The following is a 19,893-nucleotide window of genomic DNA, read 5'->3' on the forward strand; positions in this document are numbered from 1 at the left end:
TGTATCCCACTAATTCTGGTCCCTCTCTGAGCCCTACATATCACAGATTAAGTCATAGCTCTGCCGAAACCCTTCAATCCTCCTTCAGTGGCCTCATGTTTACCCTCTCCCCTCTCTTCCGTTCACTCCAGTTTTTTAGCCTTGTCTCTTACAAGACTGGGTCCAGAAGGGGACAGATATCTCACCACGCAAATCCCAACCTTGACATGATTTCTAAAGGCTGAAAGACAGATAAGAGTGTCAAGTGCATGAATTTTAATGAGGTATATTAACAGTAGGCTGAGGACGGTGATCACCAGCACTCAAGATATTTTTGGCCAGCTGTTTTCTTGGCTCCAGTCATTTTTCCCCTCTTCGCCGGAAATGCTTATCCTCATATAAGACTGGAGGCAGCATGATTGATAATTTCTGCAATACAAGTAGGGACGTTCATCTTTTTTGCAAGAGGTTCTACAGATTCCCATGTTACCCATGCATCGAAGGATGTGACGTTTGCCTGGCCAAAAAAAAAAAAGTTCAAATAGTTAATTTCTACTTAGCAGCAACATAGATTTGACCGGTCAGAGAGCATAGTTAAAACATAAAGGGCTAAAACAATAATGAGATACCACTGGACACCTATTAGAATGACGAAAATCTGGAATACTGAAAACACCAAATTCTAACAAGGATGTGGAACAACAGGAACTCCCATTCATTGCTGGTGGGAATGAAAAGTGATGCAGTCACTTTGGAAAACAGTTTGGCAGTCTCTTATAAAACTAAACTTACTTTTACTATATGAACCGGCAATTGAGTTCCTTTGTATTTACCCAAAGGACTTGAGAGCTGATGTCCACAAAAAAATCTGCACACAGATAGCTTTATTTAATTGTCAAAATTTGGACGAAACCAAGATGGCCTTCAGTAGGTGAATGAATAGATAAACTCTGGCACCTTCAGACAATGGAATATTATTCGACACTAAAAAGAAATGTGCTATCAAGTCATGAACAGACACAGAGAAAGCTTACATGCATTTTTCTAAGTGAAAGAAGGCAATCTGAGAAGGCTACATACTGTGTGACTCCAACTACAGGATATTCTGGAAAAGACAAAACTATGGACACAATAAAAAAAAAGTAGTCATGGATTAGACTGGGGAGAGGGATGAACAGGTAGAGAGCACAGAGGATTTGGGTGGCAGTGAAAAATACTCTCTATGATACTATAAAAATGGATTAATGTCATTATGCATTTGTTCACATACATAGAATGAACAACACCAAGAGTGAACCATAATGTAAATTACAGACTTTGGGTGATTATTGTGTTGATGTAAGTTCACCACTTATAGCAAATGTACCACTCTAGTGGGAGATGTTGATAATAAGGGAAGCTGTGCACTAGTAGAAGCAGAGAGTATATGAGAAACATCTGTACTTTCTTCTCAATTTTGCTGTGAACCTAAAACCAATCTAAAAACAATCTTTTATTAAAAAAAAAAGAAAAAAGAAAAGAAATCCCTTAAAAAATAAATAAAGGCTGCTATGAACATTCATCATTTAGTTTTTGAAACTAAATTTTCATTTCTCTGGAATAAATGCCCAAGAGTGCATTTTCTGGGTAGTATGATAAGTATATATTTGGTTTTTTAAAAAAGAACTGGTACAACCACTTTTTTTTCCAAAGTGGTTGTACCATTTAAGATTCTCACCAGCAATATATAAAAGATCCAGTTCCTCTGCATCCTTGCCAACATTTGGTGTTGTCGTTATTTTTAATTTTAGCTGTTCTAATAGGTAGGTAGTGGAATCTCATTGTGGCCTTAATATACATTTCTTTAATTGCTAATGATGTTGAACATCTTTTCATGTGCTTATTTGCCATCAATGCATCCTCTTCAATGAAATGTCTTTTCTTGCCTTTCACATTTGTGAAAAGTCAACTTGGTTATGCTCATGCGAAGCTATTTCTGAGTTTCCACTGATCTATGCATCTATCTCTCTAACAATATCACACTGTCTTGATTATTTTAGCTATATAAGTCTTGAAATCTGATACAATGATTCTTTCTACTTTATTATTTTTCAAACATTTTTCTTTTTTTTAGCTATTCTCATTCTTTTGCGGATTTCTTTACAGAGATGTAGACAGAATAATCTTGTCTATATGTACAAAAATTCTTGCTGGGATTTTGATGGAAATTGTGTTGTGTGTCAATCAATTTGAGGAAAATTGACATTTTTGTTAGTTGTCGATCTATAAACACAGTCTCTTACCATGTTTATAATCTATAAACAATCTATAAACATGGTATGTCTCATCATTTATTTAGATCTTTGGGGTTTTTTTATAAAGCATTCTGTAGTTTTCATCATACAATTTCTGTAAATATTTTATTAAATATACTTCTAAGTGTTTTATATTTTTGGCATGCTTGTGAATGTTATTATATTTTTTATTTCAGTGTTCACACATTCGATGATAGTATGTAAAAATACAATTGATTTTTTATATGTTTATCTTGTATCTTGTGAACTTGCTGGACTTACTAGTACCAGATATTTTTTAGATATTCTTTAGGATTTTCTACATAAACCATTATGACATTTACACATACAGACCATTGTATTTACTCCTTTCTAAACTGTATGCCTTTTATTTTTGTTTCTTGCCTTAATAACTAGAACTACTCAGTATTAAAAGGAATCATCTGTTGATCTACACAACTTGGATGGATTTCAAGAGCATGACGTTGAGTGGGGGTGGAAAGCCATTCTCAAAGGATAATATTTACACAACATTTATATGACTCCATTTATACAACAGTTTTAAAGTGACAAAATTATAGAGATGGGAAACAGATTAGTGGTTGCCAAGGATTAGAAACAGTGGCAGAGGGTGGGGTCAGAGAGAAGAGTTTGTGCCACTGTAAAGAAGTAGCAAGAGGGAGATCTTAATAGTAATAGAACAGCTCTGTGTCTTGATCATAACTCTATGCTTGCAATAAAATGTCGCAGGAGTATGCACACGCATTGCACCAAAAGCAGTTTCCTGGTTTGTATATTGTACTGTGGTTATGTAAAATACGACCATTCAGAGGTAAACTGCATGAAAGGTACATGGAACCTCTCTCTGTACTATCTTAGCAACTTCTTGTAAATGCATAATTATTTCAAAATAAGAAGCTAAAATAAAAAGTTTGTGAGGATGTGGAGAAAAAAGAACCTTTGTGCACTTTTGGTGGGAAAGTATAGTGGTGCATCCACATGGAAAACAATATTGAAGTTCCTCAAAAATTAAAAATAGAACTACTGTATGATACAGCAATCCTACTGCCTGGGTATGTATCTAAAGGAAATGAAAACAGGATATTGAAGAGATGCCTGCACTCTCGTGGTCATTGCAGCATTATTCACAATAGTGGAGATATGGAAACAGCCTAAGTGTCTATCAGTGGATGAATGGATAAAGATATGGGATATATCTACAATGGGATACTATTCAGCCATGAGAAAGAAGAAAATCTTGACATTTGTGACAATATGGATGGACCTCGAAGGCATTATGCTAAGTGAAATAAGCCAGATAAAGACAAATACTGCATAGTACCACTTATATGTGAAGCCTACAAAAAAAAAAAAAAAGAATTATATATCATGAACACAGAAATGAAATGTGATTTACAAGGCTGGGCAACAGGGAAATAAAGGAAGTTGTGAGTAGGGATGGGTACTAAAATATAAAATAAAGATGGAGTCAATATGTAATCTCAATGTAACATATAGTTCACTATAAGCTGATGATGATAAACCTTATCTGATATATTAATTATGTAAGAAAGGAGTAGAAATTTAGTTATTCTCTGAAAAAAAAAAAAAGAAAAGAAAAAGAAAAAAAGAAAAAAAAGGAAGGAAGGAAGGAAGGAGAAAAGGAAGAGGAAGGAAGGAAGGAAGGAAGGAAGGAAGGAAAAGAAGGAAGGAAAAGGAAGGAAGGAAGGAAGAAGGAAAAAGGAAAAAAGAAAAGAAAAGAGAAAAGAAGAAGAAGGAAAGAAGAAGAAGGAAGAAGGAAAAGAAGGAAAAAAAGAAGGAAGAAGGAAAAGAGGAAGAAGAAAGAGAAAAAGAAAAGGAAGAAGGAAAAAGGAAAAGAAGGAAGAAGGAAGAAAGAAGGAAAAGAAGGAAAGAAGGAAGAAAGAAAAAAGAAGAAGAAAGAAAAGAAAAGAAAAGAAAAGAAAGAAAGAAAGAAAGAAAGAAAGAAAGAAAGAAAGAAAAGAAAGAAAGAAATTGTGAGGTGATAGATGTGTTAATTAACCAGAGAGGAGAATTCTTCCACAATGTATATGTATATCAAATCATAACAATGTACACTTTAAATATCTTACACTTTTATATGTCAATTATACCTCAATAAAGTTGAAATTAAATAATCAATTGAAATACAAATCCATGAAATAAAATAAGGAGCCATAGAGTGGTTAATAGAACAAGATTGAAATTAAGAAAGACAAAAGGAGATTTAAATTTGGGTGGTGAACACAATGCAATAGACAGATGACGTATTATTGAATTATACATTTGAAACCTATATAATTTTATTAACCAATGTCACCCCAACAAATTTAATTTTAAAAAATTAAGTGGAAAAAAACCACACTGGGTTCAAATCTAAACTTCTGCTTTACTTGTGGTGTAAACTTGAACAAATGTCTGTACTTCTCTCTTCTACCCCTTTCTCATCTGTGCCGTGTAGACTGTAGTAGTCCTTAATCCTCAGAACTATGAATATTAATAGCTTAATAAATGGAAAGCAATTAGGGACTGGCACATGGTAAGAACAAAGTAAATGTTAACTATTATTGTTGTTTTCATTAACACATAAAGGTCCTTTCTAAAGGACCCATTTCTGCCTGTACTGCAACTACGAACACAGTTTGGGAATAGTCTCATGAAATTAGACAGATGTTAGTCCCTCATTGATAGCCAAAGATTTTTTTGGAGGTTGTGCACATAGGAACTGTACACACACGCAGTTCCTAGTTCGTAGTAAGCATTCAATAAATGTTAGCCATTAGCTTTATTATTATTTCTCCTTGGTATTGAGGTCAAAACATGAAAGAAAATAAAAATAATGCCCATTAGCATTTGCTGAGTACCATTTGATATACATTAACTCATTAAATCTTGACTATAACCTTCTGATGTCTCTATTTCTTTTTCTTGCATTATGAAATGGAGGCTCAGAGAGATGAAATGTTCTGGCAAAGGCCCCATAACTGTTAGACACAGAGGTAGACCTCAAACTCCACTTGTTATGACTCTAAGCCCATACTCTTTCTAATGGACAATGCTGCCTTCTTTATCTGTGAGACTTGGCGGGGAAAGGTTGATACTTCCCTGAATAAGGACAGCTGGAGACACGGCCTTCTATTGTCTTCAATGTCAAGGCCAAACTTCTGAAACTGGCTATCAAGGGCCTCTCGTGTATTCCACAAATGTATTCAACATCCAATTTTTGCCAGACTTCATACTTAGTACTAGGCACATAGGGCCCCTTATGTCCATAAGGGCTTAATACAAAGTCTAATGTATACTAAGAACCCCACACACCTGCCACACACACACACACACACACCACACACCACACCACCACACCACCACACCACACACACACCTAAACACTGCATTGAATGGAAGGGATCTACTCCATTTTATTTTAAACAAAGAACAGATGTTGCCTAAGCAAAGGATGAGGAGAGATAAGAAGGAAATATTTTTACTTCTGTGGAGCTGGAGCAAGAGTCAAGGATGAATTCTTCGTCTAACTATAAAATATAATTTAGATTATGGGTACTGGTATACAGAACAGAGACAGAATTGAGCTTCAGTTATACCAGCAGGCCTGTGTATCAACCCCGGGAAAGCCAGGTCAGGTACCCAGTCTTCCCTGCTTTGGGGTACCCACACTAACCCCAAAGCTTTTGTCAGGGGCTTTGCAGCTCCAAACGCCTGCCCTTCTATTGACCCCATATCACTCTGCACCACCATTCACTCGGTATCACCCACATAGATTTATTATCAACTTCGATGTTACCTCAGCCCTCTCGCCAGAAGTCAGAGAAGACCTGCTTATTAATCCCAGTATCATGTTGAACCTACTTATGAACACAAGTCAATTTTTCTCTTTGGGCCTCAGTTTTCCATTCGTGAAATGGGGAGATGGGAGAGAGATGCCTAGATCAGATTCTCGCAGTTGGAAGGCTCTCAGGAATGAAGGAAGTTTGGCGGGGGAACTAGAGGATGGGGCCTTATCTCTCAAAGGAATAATCTGAGGGAATTTTCAAAATTTCACATGCTCAGACCCCAAGTCCAGAGATTCAGGGGTTAAGTGGCTTCCAAGCCCTTTTCTCATCTCACCATTTTGTCACTCTCCAGGGTTGTCTATACCCCATGTAAAGCATGGAAAAGGTTCTTAATAAATGCTGTCGACTAGGTAATGCCTCATAATAAATTAATTTGGTGGAGGCATGAATGGCTGTGTGTGGAGAAGTTAACACCAGGCCCCAGATATTAGGGGATGCTTAGACTCTCTCAGACCACTTCCCACACTGTGAAACCTATGTGTTTTAAGAATAAACTAACTGATGGGTAAGAACCAACTTGAGCAAGGCCCAAGAGCTGCTTTGCATCCTTTCTGACACTGCCAGCCAGAGCCAAATATACCTGACATGGTGGTCTTAGGATCCCTAAAGCCCAGAAAGGATCCCACCCTGATTCATGTCTGACACATCAGCCATTTGTACCCTTCCCCCAAATCCACTTGTGCTTCCAGCTATGAATTCATGGTTCATCTACTCATTCATTCAAGAAATACTCTGTGTAAGCACTGAGCTTAACATCAGGCCTACAGATATAAATAAGATGCTGTCTGAATCTCTAAGGATTTATATCTGGTATGTGGTTGCTTGGGGGATTAGTGGGAAGGGGCAATGACTGAAATAATTATACAATAATGTGATCTGAGCCATACCTTCTTAAGAGTGAAGCCAATCAGAACTCAATTTGAATCCCTGCTCTATTTTAATATTGTGTGACCTTGGCTAATGATATTACTAGATCTTGGTTTCCTCATCAATAAGATAGGGATAATAAGAGGACTGTTGTAAAAATTGAATGATTCCAGGCCTGTAAACAGCATGCACAGTGCCTGAAACATAAGTGTCAATGAGAACTATTATTATTAGAATCTTAAGAAATAGTGAGACAGAGCTATGTAAAGGCTTTCATGAATATGGGCATCGACAGCCTTTGGGCATCAACAGGGTGAGGAGTTCATCACAGAGATGAACCAGGTAACAGGGACAAGGCTCAGGGGACCCATGAACAAAGGCAATGTGAGGGGCAGGACAGGATGTGGAGAGTGTTGGTGTAACTGAAGAGAAAGTCTGTGAGTGGCAGTCATGAGGGATAAGCTAATCCACCATGTAAAGGCCTTGAGTGTCCAACCCTGGGCAGTGAGGAACAAAAGATATCTAGGCAGGAGAGCAACATGGTCATATGAATTTCCTAGAAAGAATCCCTCTGATAATAAAGACTAATGCAAGGAAAATCTGGAGGCAGGGAGCCCAGGAAGGAAGTATTTTGGATGGTCTCACCCAGAGCCACAGGTAGCTCTGGTATGTAACCTGAGAGTCCACAGTCACAGACAGACAAGCATCAAGACTAAAGCACAAGTTAAGCATCTTTTGCCTCTGAAGTGGGCCTGGAGGTAGGTCGTGAGTCAGAGCAAGACCCAAATTCCTGGCACAACACCAACATTTTGGGATCCTAGGTCAGGAATACAAACGGAGGCTTGTCTGAATATTTAACAGTTATAAATCAAGCTAACAAATGGAATAAATAAAATATATCTTATCACTTTAATGAAATACTCCTTCATGATAATCTGAAAGGTCAGATCTGAATTTATAATTCTTGAATTCTTCAGAGTTTCATGCGGGAGCACAGCATCCTGATGGAAGCCGGTTCAGCCCACAGCTCACCATCCTCAGCTGGGCCCCATCCTGTGAAGTTCTCATATGCACAGACATGGACACTCCAGCCTGAACATAAAGTCTTAGTTCAAATGAGACAAGCTTCGGTCTCCCTCAGAGTCTAACACAGTTGGAAGACACACAACACATATTCCTTAAATGCTCAAATAAATCAAAGAACAATAACAATAGCTAACGTTAGCAGGGTCTTACTATGTACTGGGCACTGTGCTCTATGTTATATCATTTCATTCTTACCTCATCCTGAGACAGAGTCTATTATTCCAATTTTATAGATGGAGAAGCTGATATTCTGAGAGGTGTATGTACACAGAGTTTAACAGTGGCAAATGACGGAGCTAAGGTGAGTGAATGAATAAATGAATCCATGAAAGAATTTAAAAGATTAAAAGTGAACAAATTCATTTATGAATAAGTAAATTCATGTGCTTTATCTTTTTTTTAGCACTTTGAAACTTTCTGATCCTTGGGGCTATGTGCTCTTGAACATCAAAAACATCTCAACCAGAGTGGCTCCATAGTGTAGTGGTTAGCACGTCTGCTTTACACGCAGAAGATCCTGGGTTCACGCCCCAGGTGGAGCCATGGACCAGGCCCCGGGTGCACCAGGCCCACGAGTGTGGTGGAGGCCCCGGGTGCACCCCACGAGTGTGTGGAGGAGATGTCCTGCCTTCAGAGATCCAGCTCTTAAGGGGAAACAGCAACATCCATAGGTCAAAGGTGGGAGGCGGGTGGGGATGAAGAAAGGAAACCATCTCAGCCAGCTTACCTGGATTTGGGCTCTACTTAGTCCCTGTTCACCCCCAGTCCTTTCACCCTCAAGATGGACCAACTCTCCCAGCCCAAGAGTTCTCTCACTCTCTGGGTATCTGCTGCACCTTTAACTTTCTCACCTTTCCACGTGTGCTTCTCTGTTCACTCCTGACTCAAGAGCCTTTCCTGTAGCTAGAAGATGAGGACCTATCTTCCAGACTGTAATAATCACCCCATGGCTGTGGCCCAGCTTCAGTGATGTCTCTCTGCTACCTTTTAACCCCTATTCTGCCACCCCTTCACCCTCAATCCTTCTGGAGCATCATTTCTCATGATTGACAGGCACAAGAAACTTATTTGTGAATTTTAATGGAATGTAGGAACTAAAGAGTCTAAAGCAAACTCATTTCTAGCCATGATTTCCATTTATCTTCCAACTTTGTTGCCAGGTCTGGCCTTATGTTTTACTTGTCTAGTCGGCCGAGGAGTGGTCCAGGAGAGTATTTCATCAAATGTTATTGGTTTTATTGTTAAGTAACGACTAAGGACACAGCACCGTTTACGATTTGAGCAGCGTGTAATACTCTCTTCATCATTTTTGCACACCAATCGGCATTGTCCATTCATCCAACAGCTCGCTACTGGGCATAAGAACAGATGTTAGTAACCCTTAAGCAGAGACACAAGAGGAAGCAGAGGAGGAGCAGGAGGACAGGGGAGACGGGGAAGGAGAGTTGAGTCAGTAATACTGGATCCAGTCCCAGGAAAAGGGAAAAGAGATTTTGAGTGGGGAGAAAATTGAAACAATTATTCCAAAATTGGGAACTCCAAGGTTTTTAGGAAAGCCTTTTTTCAGACATCCCACACTTCTGTCTTCCCATTCCCCAGCCTCCTACTCCTAACTTTGAAATCAATTGTTGCCAATGAAAGTCCAACCTAATGGAGCTTGGGAATGATGGGAAAAGGACAATAAACACCTATAACATTAGGAAATGGAGGAGACTCACCCACATTTTAACAGAACTGCTCCTTGTTGACAGCCTGGCCCTGTCTAACTTAAGCCCCACAAGCACCAGGTCTAGCTACAATCCCACCTCTAATCCTCCCCATGTTCACCTAATTCAAACTCAAAACCCAGTCCTAATTAGAACTCCTAACCTCGTCCAGCTCAATGTCCCTTGAGTCCCAACTCCAAGTCAAACCCAAACTTAATCAAGCCACCAACCTCAGTTCCAAGCAGTAGTCCTTCGTCAAGCTGAACCTCTAATAAACACCCTGCAGCATCCAAAACCAACTCTCAGCCTCAGCCCAAGCCCCAGTCTAATCCCCAATACCAGCTCCACTTACTCCAAGTCCCATCCCTTCTCAAGCCCACCCCAGATCATCAGAGAAGCCCAACTCCTCACCTCCAGCTCATCCAAATCTTCCCTCTATCGCTCCAACCCCTAGGTCTTTCTCCCACATCACAACTAACCACTAGCCTTCAATCTAACCTCCCAAAGCCTCCAAAACTCTCCAACCTGCAACCAGCTCTTCACCCCTCAGCCTACTTCCAAGATCCCACCAGAATACCATTCTGCCCTTAAGTGCCAGATGCTCCAAACATCTATCATCTCATCACCTTGGCAAAAAAGCATCAGAGAGAGATGTGGACATGAGATGATTATGGGAAAACCTGCCAAAGCCACATGAAATGAGGAAAAGTTTCAAATGTAACCCACAGTGAGAAGGAAAGGGAAGGAAAGAAGTTCACGACCGGGATCCCAGACGCTTGAGAGAGACCCAAGTTACCTGATACTGCTGGTTCCATGGCTAGAAGGATGACAAGAAACAGGAATAGAAACTTCATGGCTGATAGGTCACAAGAAAAGGAGGAGGCTGTGTTGCTGGGGATGGAAATAGAATTCTCTGCAGCGAGGATGAGCCTCGCTTTTATTGGCAGGGCTGTGGGCAGTGAATTATAGCAGGAGAAGATTTATATGAGATCAGCCAGGCCAAAGGACAGCAAAGCACAAGATGAGCGTGTGGGAAACTAGCCAGCACCAGTGCCAAAAGTGGCTTCCCTCCCTGGTAAGGAGATACGCAGATTAAAGGCATCTGGCTTCTAGAGACCAACAAAGAAATTAATTAATACATAAATACATATCAAGAAACATTTAATTTAAAAAATAAAAACATTCTCAACTTTCTAACAGAAGAATACACACGTGTATGTCTTTCTGAACCCTTGAACTCATTCCCAGTTCAGGGGCTTAGCATTTGTTATTTGTTCTTCCCATAAAGTCTCTCCTTCATGCCTTCTTAAATTTGGCTCCTGTTCATCATTCAATCTCATCCCAAATGTCGCCTCCTTGGAGAGGCTTTTCCCGGTCACCCTAGATAACCCATCAGGGAGAGGAGAAAGAAGGGAAATGAAGTGTACATCTTTCCCTGTAAGGACCCCACCCAAGGATCTGGACACATCACTTCCACTCCAGTCCATTGGCCAGAGCTCATTCGGATGGTCACTCCTAGCTGCAAGGCAGGCTAGAAGTATTTTCTATATCCTGGGCAACCATGGCTAGCTAAAATTCTGGGACCATCTTACTAAGAAGAAGAGGAAGACAGATACTGACGAAGAGCTAGCAATTTCTCACACACCCAGCACACTGCAGGTGCTCAATAAATATTTGTAGACTGAATAAATAACACACGTTGAGTAAGGCTGTGAGAAGTGATCTAATGGGGAGGCAACCCAAATCCTTCTAAAGTGTAGAGAAGGCACATGAACTGTGCCCCTTCAGCCAAGCTTCCGAAGGCTGGGCCTTGGGTAGAACCTAAGAGACTAAGAAAGGAGACAAAAAAAGAAGAGAATAGACTGAAGGAAAAAAAAAAAGAATTCTAGAAACCTAGAGTTTTGATTTCACACAGATTTGGAATTGAGTATTAGCCCTGCTACTTGATACTTATAGACCTTGAGTAAGGTAAATTTTCTGAGCCTTCTATGGTAAAATACAAATCATAACCATACCTGATTTAATTAAATGGGATAACATATAAATTGTTTAGCAAAGTACCTGACACATAGTAGGTGTTGAATAATTATTAACTATAATTATTGTTGTTTTTTGTTATTGTTATCATTGTCACCTTCATATTTACCATTGTTATCCTCAGAACAATCCTCAGAAGTGGAAACCATAAACTTTCAACTCACATATGACGAAACTGAGACTTAGGTCAGGTGACGTGAACTGCTCAAGGGTTTACTGGGGAGGGGAGAAGAATGGAGAATAGAAAGAAGTTTCCCATAAGCGGAAGGTCAAGAGCTGTGGCTGTGAATGTTTGAGACAGAAGAGGAGACCTTGAGGGAGCGGGGCAAAGCAGGTGCCAATCATCGCGGGGGCTGTCAATGCCGCACTCAGGTGTGAGCCATAGGGACGAGGAAGATCTTGTAGAGAAGACCTGGTGGCATGGTCAGATATTTTTTTACCTAGAAAAATCACTCTGACAAGCCCTTATCGAAGATAATTGCCAGGGCAGAGGCAAGTGAGGGAAGATTAATAAGGAGGCTGTTTCTCCCCAGGAGAAATTATAAGGCCTGCATTATAACTGAGAAAGCATAAATATACAGTGTGTGAGAGAAGAAAAGCTGGAACTCTCAGAGAAGTCACCTCCCCAAGCTGTGATTAGCCGTAGTTACCAGCTATTGAGTGCTGACTCTCTGCTGGGTTTGGTAACAAGGATTTCACAGTTATAGTCTCCTTTCATCCTCAAGACGACCAGATAAAGTTTATTCCACCATTGTACTTGTTTGAAAACCAAAGTTCAGAAAGGTAAACATTTGCTCAGGTGACCATATGAGGAGTCTAGAATTTGAACCCAGGTCTGACTGGCTCTCAGTTGTGGTGCTTCTATCCACAACCCTGTATTTTATTGCTTCTTCAGACTTGGGATAGCAGGAGTCTCAGCTACATGAGAAAGCCAGTCAGAAAAAAGCCTCTAGGCACCTTTTTCCTAGAAAAATTTGAGAAGTCTCTACAGAGAAAGAGAGTAGGAGTGAGATCAGAGAAACACTTGTCTGTGACCTTTGTTAATTTATAACAGCTTTATTGCCATAAGAGCCACTCATTAAATGTACAATGCAATGAGTTTTAGTAAATTTACAGAAATATGCCACCATCATCATTACGGTCCAATCTTAGAACATTTCCATCACCCCAAAAATATACCTCATACCCGTTTGTAGTCACGACCTATTCCCACCCTCAGCCGTGATGCCACTAATGTTTATGATAATACCATTGATTATGTATTAAACGTTGTCTGAGTTAATCCTCACAAGGAGATATGTATGACTAAGGAGGAAACCAGGGCTCAGAGAGGTGAAATGACTGAACCACTGAGAGGCCTAGGATTCAACCCCAGGACTCTCCAAAAGGGCCCAGACCGAGGAGAAGATCCTGAGGAAATATATTTGTAAAGATGTGAGATATGTGACATTTTTTAAGCTGAGGAGAAATACATTATAAAATCAGAGATATTGAAAATATAAAAGAGAGAGTGGTTCATTGATGGAGAAAAATCCACGGAAAGCAGAAGAGACAGAGTCAAAGAATTAAGTAGGAACATTGGACTTCAATGGAGAGCGCTCTCTTTTGAGAGGAAAGGAATTTTATAGAGTGACTGCATAGGATTATCCTTAAGACCTCAAACTTTTATCTCAAATAGACCAGAATTCAAATCCCGCCCGTTACTTGCTACCTATGTGGCTGCCGTACATATTTATCTGTTTTGTTTTGTTTTTGTCTGTCTACCACTGGTATCCACTTTCTCTTTGGGGAAATCCCCTCACCATAGCAGTCTTAAGGAGGGACATTGCCACCTCCTAAAGTTCAAATACTTGTTTTCTGCCTCTCCTGCAGCTAGGATGTGAGCACATGGCCAAGGTGCAGCCACTCAGACACCCGTTCTGTTTTTTAAATAAGGCATTTATGATTCCAGGAAGCGGGAACAGTGGAGAATTTATCTTAGCAAAAGAGCCCACAGTGACATCCAGTCCAGGGGCAGAAGGGCAAGCAGGAATGGAGCTCTGGGTCCCAAGCAATGGGGTTTGGTGGCAGCTGTGTCTTCCCTGAACTGAGTCTGTAGGGTGATTTTTCATCCTGGCTTTACTACCCTACCCCCAAACCCATTTTCTAAGCCTGACTGTGCATTCTCTGAGCTGCCAAATAGCCAAAGGTTTCCTTTGCTTAAATTGATACAGCGACCATGGGCAAGTTGTTTAATTTGAAGGATAATAATAATATCTGCTTCATGATTTCTTATGGCCTTTAAATGTTTGAAAAAAAAAATTGCCTATCCAATGTTTAGCACAGTGCCTGGCAGGTAATCAGTGCTTGATACATTTTCATTATAATTCTTTGTTTTGAAAGGTGAAAGAAGGGAATGGGAACCTTGAGTGGGTTTGGCCTCTGGCTCCATGAATGTGGGGCTAAGTTCCTCTGCTGGCTGAGGGACTGGGGCTTGGAGAAAATGGATAGTTAGAGAAACCGCTGTGGGTGACACAAGCAAATCACCAGACAAAGAGCTATAAAAGTAAAACCTGTGGACAGGGCTGGATGGCCCAATAAGAAAAATGAATGTGTGCTCAGGCACCCCAGCAAGGAATGGGCCAAAGACAGTCAAAAAAGTCTTGAGAACCCATTTTCATTTTGGCCTACAGGAATGTTTTGTGTCATTTCACAGAAGTAAAGTTTTATTTCAGAGTCAAGGGTTGTTTTATTTTGAATTCTACTTGGGCAGCACTATAAACCACTCGGCGCTCAAGGTCACTCACTCAAAGTGTTCATGAAGATTTGCTCTGTGTGCAGTGTTGCTAATCAGGATGAAGGAGTTTAGGAGGCACTACCTAGCAGTGTGACGAAGGTGCCAGGTGTTTGGTTTGGTCCAGGGTTGGGAACAGAGCAATTTACCATGATTCCTTGAACATGTCATTCAAGGTCTGCAGGACTCCGCATCAAATGGGGCAATATAGCAGAATATTGACAAGCCTGTGTTCTGAAGTCAGTTTCCTGGTTGTGTTTCCTTGGAAAATTTAATTAACTCTGAAGCTATTTCCTTAGCTATACGATGGGGTAATAATAGTGCTTACTTCATAGATTTGTTAATGAGGGAAGACACATAAAACACTTAAAACAACACGCGTCACTTAGTGACTGCAATGTAAGTATCTGCTGTTATTATTGCAATAGACCAGAAATTCCCAACCTGGAGATTCCACCCTTCCTTATTACAGCTTTTTGCTATATTTCATAAGCCCACTTATGAAATATTGTATATGGTGAATACTTGTATATACAAGTTGCCCAAGGAATGAGAAATGGCTGTGATCGAGATAAGGAAAAATTGAAAAAAATGGTTTAATTACATTTATGTTTGAGTGTCTGGGTTTATATTTGTACTGCATTTTGTTTATATATATTTGTGTGTGTGTGTGCCTAGCTGTACATGCTCAAATTTTGTCTATTTTTTGTATATTTTGTGTGTATACATTATTCGTATTTTGTGTGAGTATTCGAATGTATATGTGTAAGTATGTTTATACTTGAATGTAGTTTGTGTGTAGACATATAATTGGTGCATGGGTTTATGTTTGTATATTTTTGAGTACATATCTTCATGTGTATTTGTTCTCAGATCATCAAATGCCATGGTCAAGTTCTGTTCAGTTCAGTTCCTTTGTTCCCCTACCTTCTATGACTCTGGAACATGACAGTTGCATGATTTTTCTGTTAAGCTGAGAGATCTGGGCCAAGCTTAAGGGAAATAGCTAAAGAGAGAGCAGGGAGCAGGGAGCCGGGGCTGCCGAGGTGGCCAGCAAGTAGAAGCCACTGTGGGGCCAGGAGGCAGGAAAAGAGGCAGGCTTTGGTCAGAGAGCCAACGTGCCCCCCGGTTACTGCATGATATCTCTTGGGATCTGCCAAGACCAGAACAGACTGTAGCCTCCGCCTTTGTAATGCCTCCCACACGGTACAGCCCAGCCTGGCCAGTTCTCTAAGAGCAGCACCACCCACTCCCTGAAATCTGTGCAGTTGCATTTTTAAGTTCTTAAAGGCCACTCACTCCCTACAGCCTAAAACCAATAGTAAGGATGGGAAGGGAAGTATTAGTTATCAAGTTTCCTGGGTGGGTCCCACATAGGCCAGGTTCTTTTACCGTATCTCATTTACTCCTCCCTCTAACCTGCGAGGTTAAGAATATTACAAGAAGGTAAAAGAAAAAAATGATAACCATTAAATCATCACTATTTATAGGCTTCTTTGACTTCAACGCATTCATATCATCTCCTCACTTTCCCAATGAAGTATGAAAAGTTTCCAAGTGAGGGCCTGTGGCTCAGAGAAAAGTAATATGGCATGAAAGTTGGCATGAAAGTGTTGTGAGGCTATTATAGAGGGCTGGATGCCAGAGAAACCACTATGTCAGTATATCCCCAATTGTGTCTTGTTCCAAGCAACGTTCCATGAAAGAAATAGATGTTATTATTTACAATAGCTAAGATATGGAAGCAACCTAAGTGCCCATAGACAGACAAATGGATAAGGAAGATGTGGTACATATATACAATGGAATATTACTCAGCCATAAAAAAAAAATATCTTGCCATTTGTGACAGCATAAGTGGATCTAGAAGGTATTATGCTAAGTGAAATAAGTCAAGACAAAGACAAATACCATATGATTTCACTTATATGTAGAATCTAAAAAACAAAATAAATAAACAAAACAGAAACAAACTCATAGATACAGTGAACAAACTGATGGTTACCAGATGGGAAAGGGGTTGGGAAGATGGGTGAAAAAGGAGATGGGATTAAGAAGTACAAATTGGCAGTTACAAACTAGTCACGGAATGTAAAGTACAGCATAGAGGATATTGTCAATAATATCGTAATAACTATATATGGTATCAGATGAGTACTAAACTTATCAGGGTGATCACTTCGTGAGGTATATAAACATCTAACCACTATGTTGTATACCTGAAACTAATATAATATTGTATGCCAACTGTAATTGAAAATTTTAAAAAAATTTTTTAAAGAAATAGATGCTAGTGATCGTATTTCTTCTAAAATTCATTATGATATTTATAGTCTCATACCAGTTATGAATCCTCCACCACACTCAAACTCAGGAAATGGAAATGCTTTATTCATTTATATTTAATTTAAATTCATCTCCAAAACCACACTTTCAAAGTTGACGAGATGTCCAATGTCAGTTATTATTGGGGTTTTCTGCCTTCTTCCACTTGTTCCTATTAGGACTCCATGGCTCTGGGAAATAAGGAAAGACCTGATCCTTGCTCCATGACAAGAATCTTAATTTCATTTATTCCTCATGCTCAGGATATTGCTAATGAACTCTGTCAGCTGTTCATTGAACAGTTCTAGGCAGCTGGAGAATTGCTCATCACCATGGCTCTCTCCTCCAACCATAGGCCCATGGAGGTCTTTGCTGCTTCTCCCACAACCGCAGCCATAGTGGCTGTCAACAGTGGTTGCCTTCCATGCTGACAACTCCATTCAAGCATGTGTCACCTTGGGATGCTTTAGCAAATACCCTTAGAACCAAACCCCATCTCTTCTCTTCTCCTAGTCGTATGGAGACTCAACATCCCCAAATGCCAGGCTGCTCATCTCTTGAACTTGAAGCAAAAAATCTTCATCCCACTCCTCCTGAGACAATCCAATCTAACTTTTATCTAGACCTCTCTAAAAAGATGGAGTGGGAAGATAAAAAGGGTTGGCTTTAGGGAAGCTCTTGAAACACACACACACACACACACACACACACACACACACGTTTTCAATTCCACAGTGGAAAAGGGTGGCCAGGATTCAGACACAAAGTTCTGGCTTCCCTTCAAATAACTAAGCAGAAAAAAATTTTATCTTTTTATTCTTTTTGCTGATTCCTATTCAAGTAAAATGGGAGGGAAAATCAGGTAATTGTTACATTAAATTCTTAATATATCACCCTAATACAATGTTTGTTTTAAAAATAGTTTATTTTTATAGTCAATTTCATTAAAATGCAATGATTTTGCTTTTGAGGCAAAGCATAATATCCTCAAGAACTCCAGACATTCAGAGAAGACATCACCCGACTCGTGAAAGCATGCCTTTCAATCTGCTCAGCAATAATGGAAGCATTGACCAATGACCATCACGGTGATGGATGCTGTGACTGCCACCCAACTCTGCAAAGTGTCTTATAACATCACTATGTATATTTAGTATCATTCCATGGTTATTGATATCAAACATTTACATTATTCTAATGCAAAGTTATGCCCAAAAGAGAGAATTTTCCTGTGAGACCGTTTTTGCTATCTGTTTTAAACCAAACATAATCTCATTAAGTTAAACAATTGTTCAACTAATATTCATTGAATATCCAATTTTTGCCAGATTCCATTCTGCGATACAGAAGATAAATCAGCCAGTTCCTGTCTTCATGGAGATTATAGCCTATCATGAAGACAGACATTGGAAAAATGTAAGTACAGGCACAGTGGGTGCTCCAGAAGAGAAGTGCAGGATGCAGTTAACGAGGCCGAGACTAGGGTGACGCGAAGGAGGTACTTGCAGCATTGAAAGAGGCACTTGCACAACCCTGAGAGTGAGCGCCTCCTTAGACGTTGCACCATGAGCACCTCCCTCTCTTCACCCCAGCCCTGGCCCAGGCAATCAGAAAGGTCAAAGTGAAAGAGAAAACACTCCAAATGAAGGGAAAGGCTTCAGGGTAATATTCCCTGGTAGTGATCATTTGCTGCATCTTTGGACACTCATCATCTAAACCCCTTTTTATCTAGGAATAATTCTCTATTCTTTCGGTCTTGATAGAAAGGAAGGCTGAACTCCCACTATAGAAAACACTAAAGACAAATATTCGTTTGTGTCACCAAGCAGGCAGGCACATGACCTAGGCTCAACCAACTGGATGTTCTAACAAAGGTCTTTCAATTTTAAAAGATAAAATCCAAACCATAAATAATGTAGAAAAAATATCCACATGGTGACAGCAGCAATGGCAAGACTCCAGGTGTGACGATGCTGCTGTCCAGTGCCAGGATGGCCATGCTGATGATGAGATCCTGGTAAATTTCCTGCTGCCCACTCTCCCTTGGTCCTTCCAATCCCGATTGTCTAGTCTTCTAGTCAGTTCTATTGAGCTACATGTTAACCTTCCAAGAAATGCCCTTTCTGTTTTGGCCAGTCTCTAATGACCAATAAGGAATCCTTATGAGATTCAATAAGGAACCCTTATGATATTGGATGCCAAAATGTAGGACAAACTGACCTGGCAGTGAGATTACAGGATAAGCACCAAAACTCAGGATAGAAGGCCTGGAGTCTGTGAAAAGAAGAGGGTGGTTCCTAATGAGGGACTAAGCTGAAGAAAGCAGCTCTAAAAACAGTGAGGAAAAGTGGAGTTTGTTTAAAACCAATGCAGAGGAAGAACCAAGGGGTCTTGATGGCTGGCTTGATATGAGAAGAGAGAAGAGGAGTTTTCAAAGTCTTATATCTCAGACAATGGTAAAGCAGGAGCACTTGGGAAGGGAAACCTGCTTGAGTGGGACAGTGACATTCTTGGGCTTCAAATATTCATAGAGCTAGCAAATCTGTATTGCACTCCCACTGTGTTCCAGGCACCAAGAATGGAATGGTGAGCAGAACTGACAAGGACCCTGCTATCACAAAATCCAAATTCTCCGGGGCAAATAAACAACAAACAAGTAAATAAACAACATAAGTACTGATTTTTGAGAAGCGCAAAGAAAGAAATTGGCAGGGATATAGAGGACTTTGTTAGGTGTGATAATCAAGGATGACATTTAAATTAAGGCCTGAAGGTTAGGACTGAAACAACAATACAGATATTGAAAGAAGAGCCCTCTTAGGCAGAAGAAATGGCATGTAGCAAGGCCTAAAAGCAGGAAAGAAGTTGACATGAAAGAACAGAAAGGAGGCCAGAGTGACCTGAGGGTAAAAAGGAAAGAAGATGCCGTAGAGGTAGGCAAGCCTAGGCCAGGCAAGGCTTCACAGGCTATGGAGGGA

The 19,893-nt window shown here is 40.1% G+C and overlaps 2 protein-coding genes across 2 annotated transcripts; both read right to left on the reverse strand.

Moving 5' to 3' along the window:
* Positions 1-302: 302 nt before the first annotated feature.
* On the reverse strand, positions 303-8,274 carry LOC120603366 (beta-defensin 119-like). Its single transcript, XM_039863710.1, has 3 exons — positions 8,270-8,274; positions 7,186-7,247; positions 303-496 (listed from the first exon to the last, which is right to left on the reverse strand). Exons 1-3 carry the CDS (start codon positions 8,272-8,274, stop codon positions 303-305), a joined length of 261 nt encoding a protein of 86 aa, XP_039719644.1.
* Positions 8,275-9,211: 937 nt separating this feature from the next.
* Positions 9,212-10,634, reverse strand: LOC120603367 (beta-defensin 119-like). The gene is made up of 2 exons (XM_039863711.1): positions 10,577-10,634; positions 9,212-9,423 (listed from the first exon to the last, which is right to left on the reverse strand). Exons 1-2 carry the CDS (start codon positions 10,632-10,634, stop codon positions 9,212-9,214), a joined length of 270 nt encoding a protein of 89 aa, XP_039719645.1.
* Positions 10,635-19,893: the final 9,259 nt, after the last annotated feature.

The sequence above is a fragment of the Pteropus medius genome, unplaced genomic scaffold (genome assembly GCF_902729225.1).
Source record: "Pteropus medius unplaced genomic scaffold, Ma_sr-lr_union100, whole genome shotgun sequence".
In the NCBI taxonomy this organism is placed as follows: Eukaryota; Metazoa; Chordata; class Mammalia; order Chiroptera; family Pteropodidae; genus Pteropus; species Pteropus medius.

Bases quoted from the DNA above. Each gene is read 5' to 3' on its own strand.
- LOC120603366 (XM_039863710.1), bottom strand. The intron at 497-7,185 runs GCACTGTGCATG...TTTTTTGGCCAG, and splicing joins CATTGACACTTATGTTTCAG to GCAAACGTCACATCCTTCGA.
- LOC120603367 (XM_039863711.1), bottom strand. From the start codon at position 10,634: ATGAAGTTTCTATTCCTGTTTCTTGTCATCCTTCTAGCCATGGAACCA. The intron at 9,424-10,576 runs GTAACTTGGGTC...TATGCCCAGTAG, and splicing joins CATGGAACCAGCAGTATCAG to CGAGCTGTTGGATGAATGGA.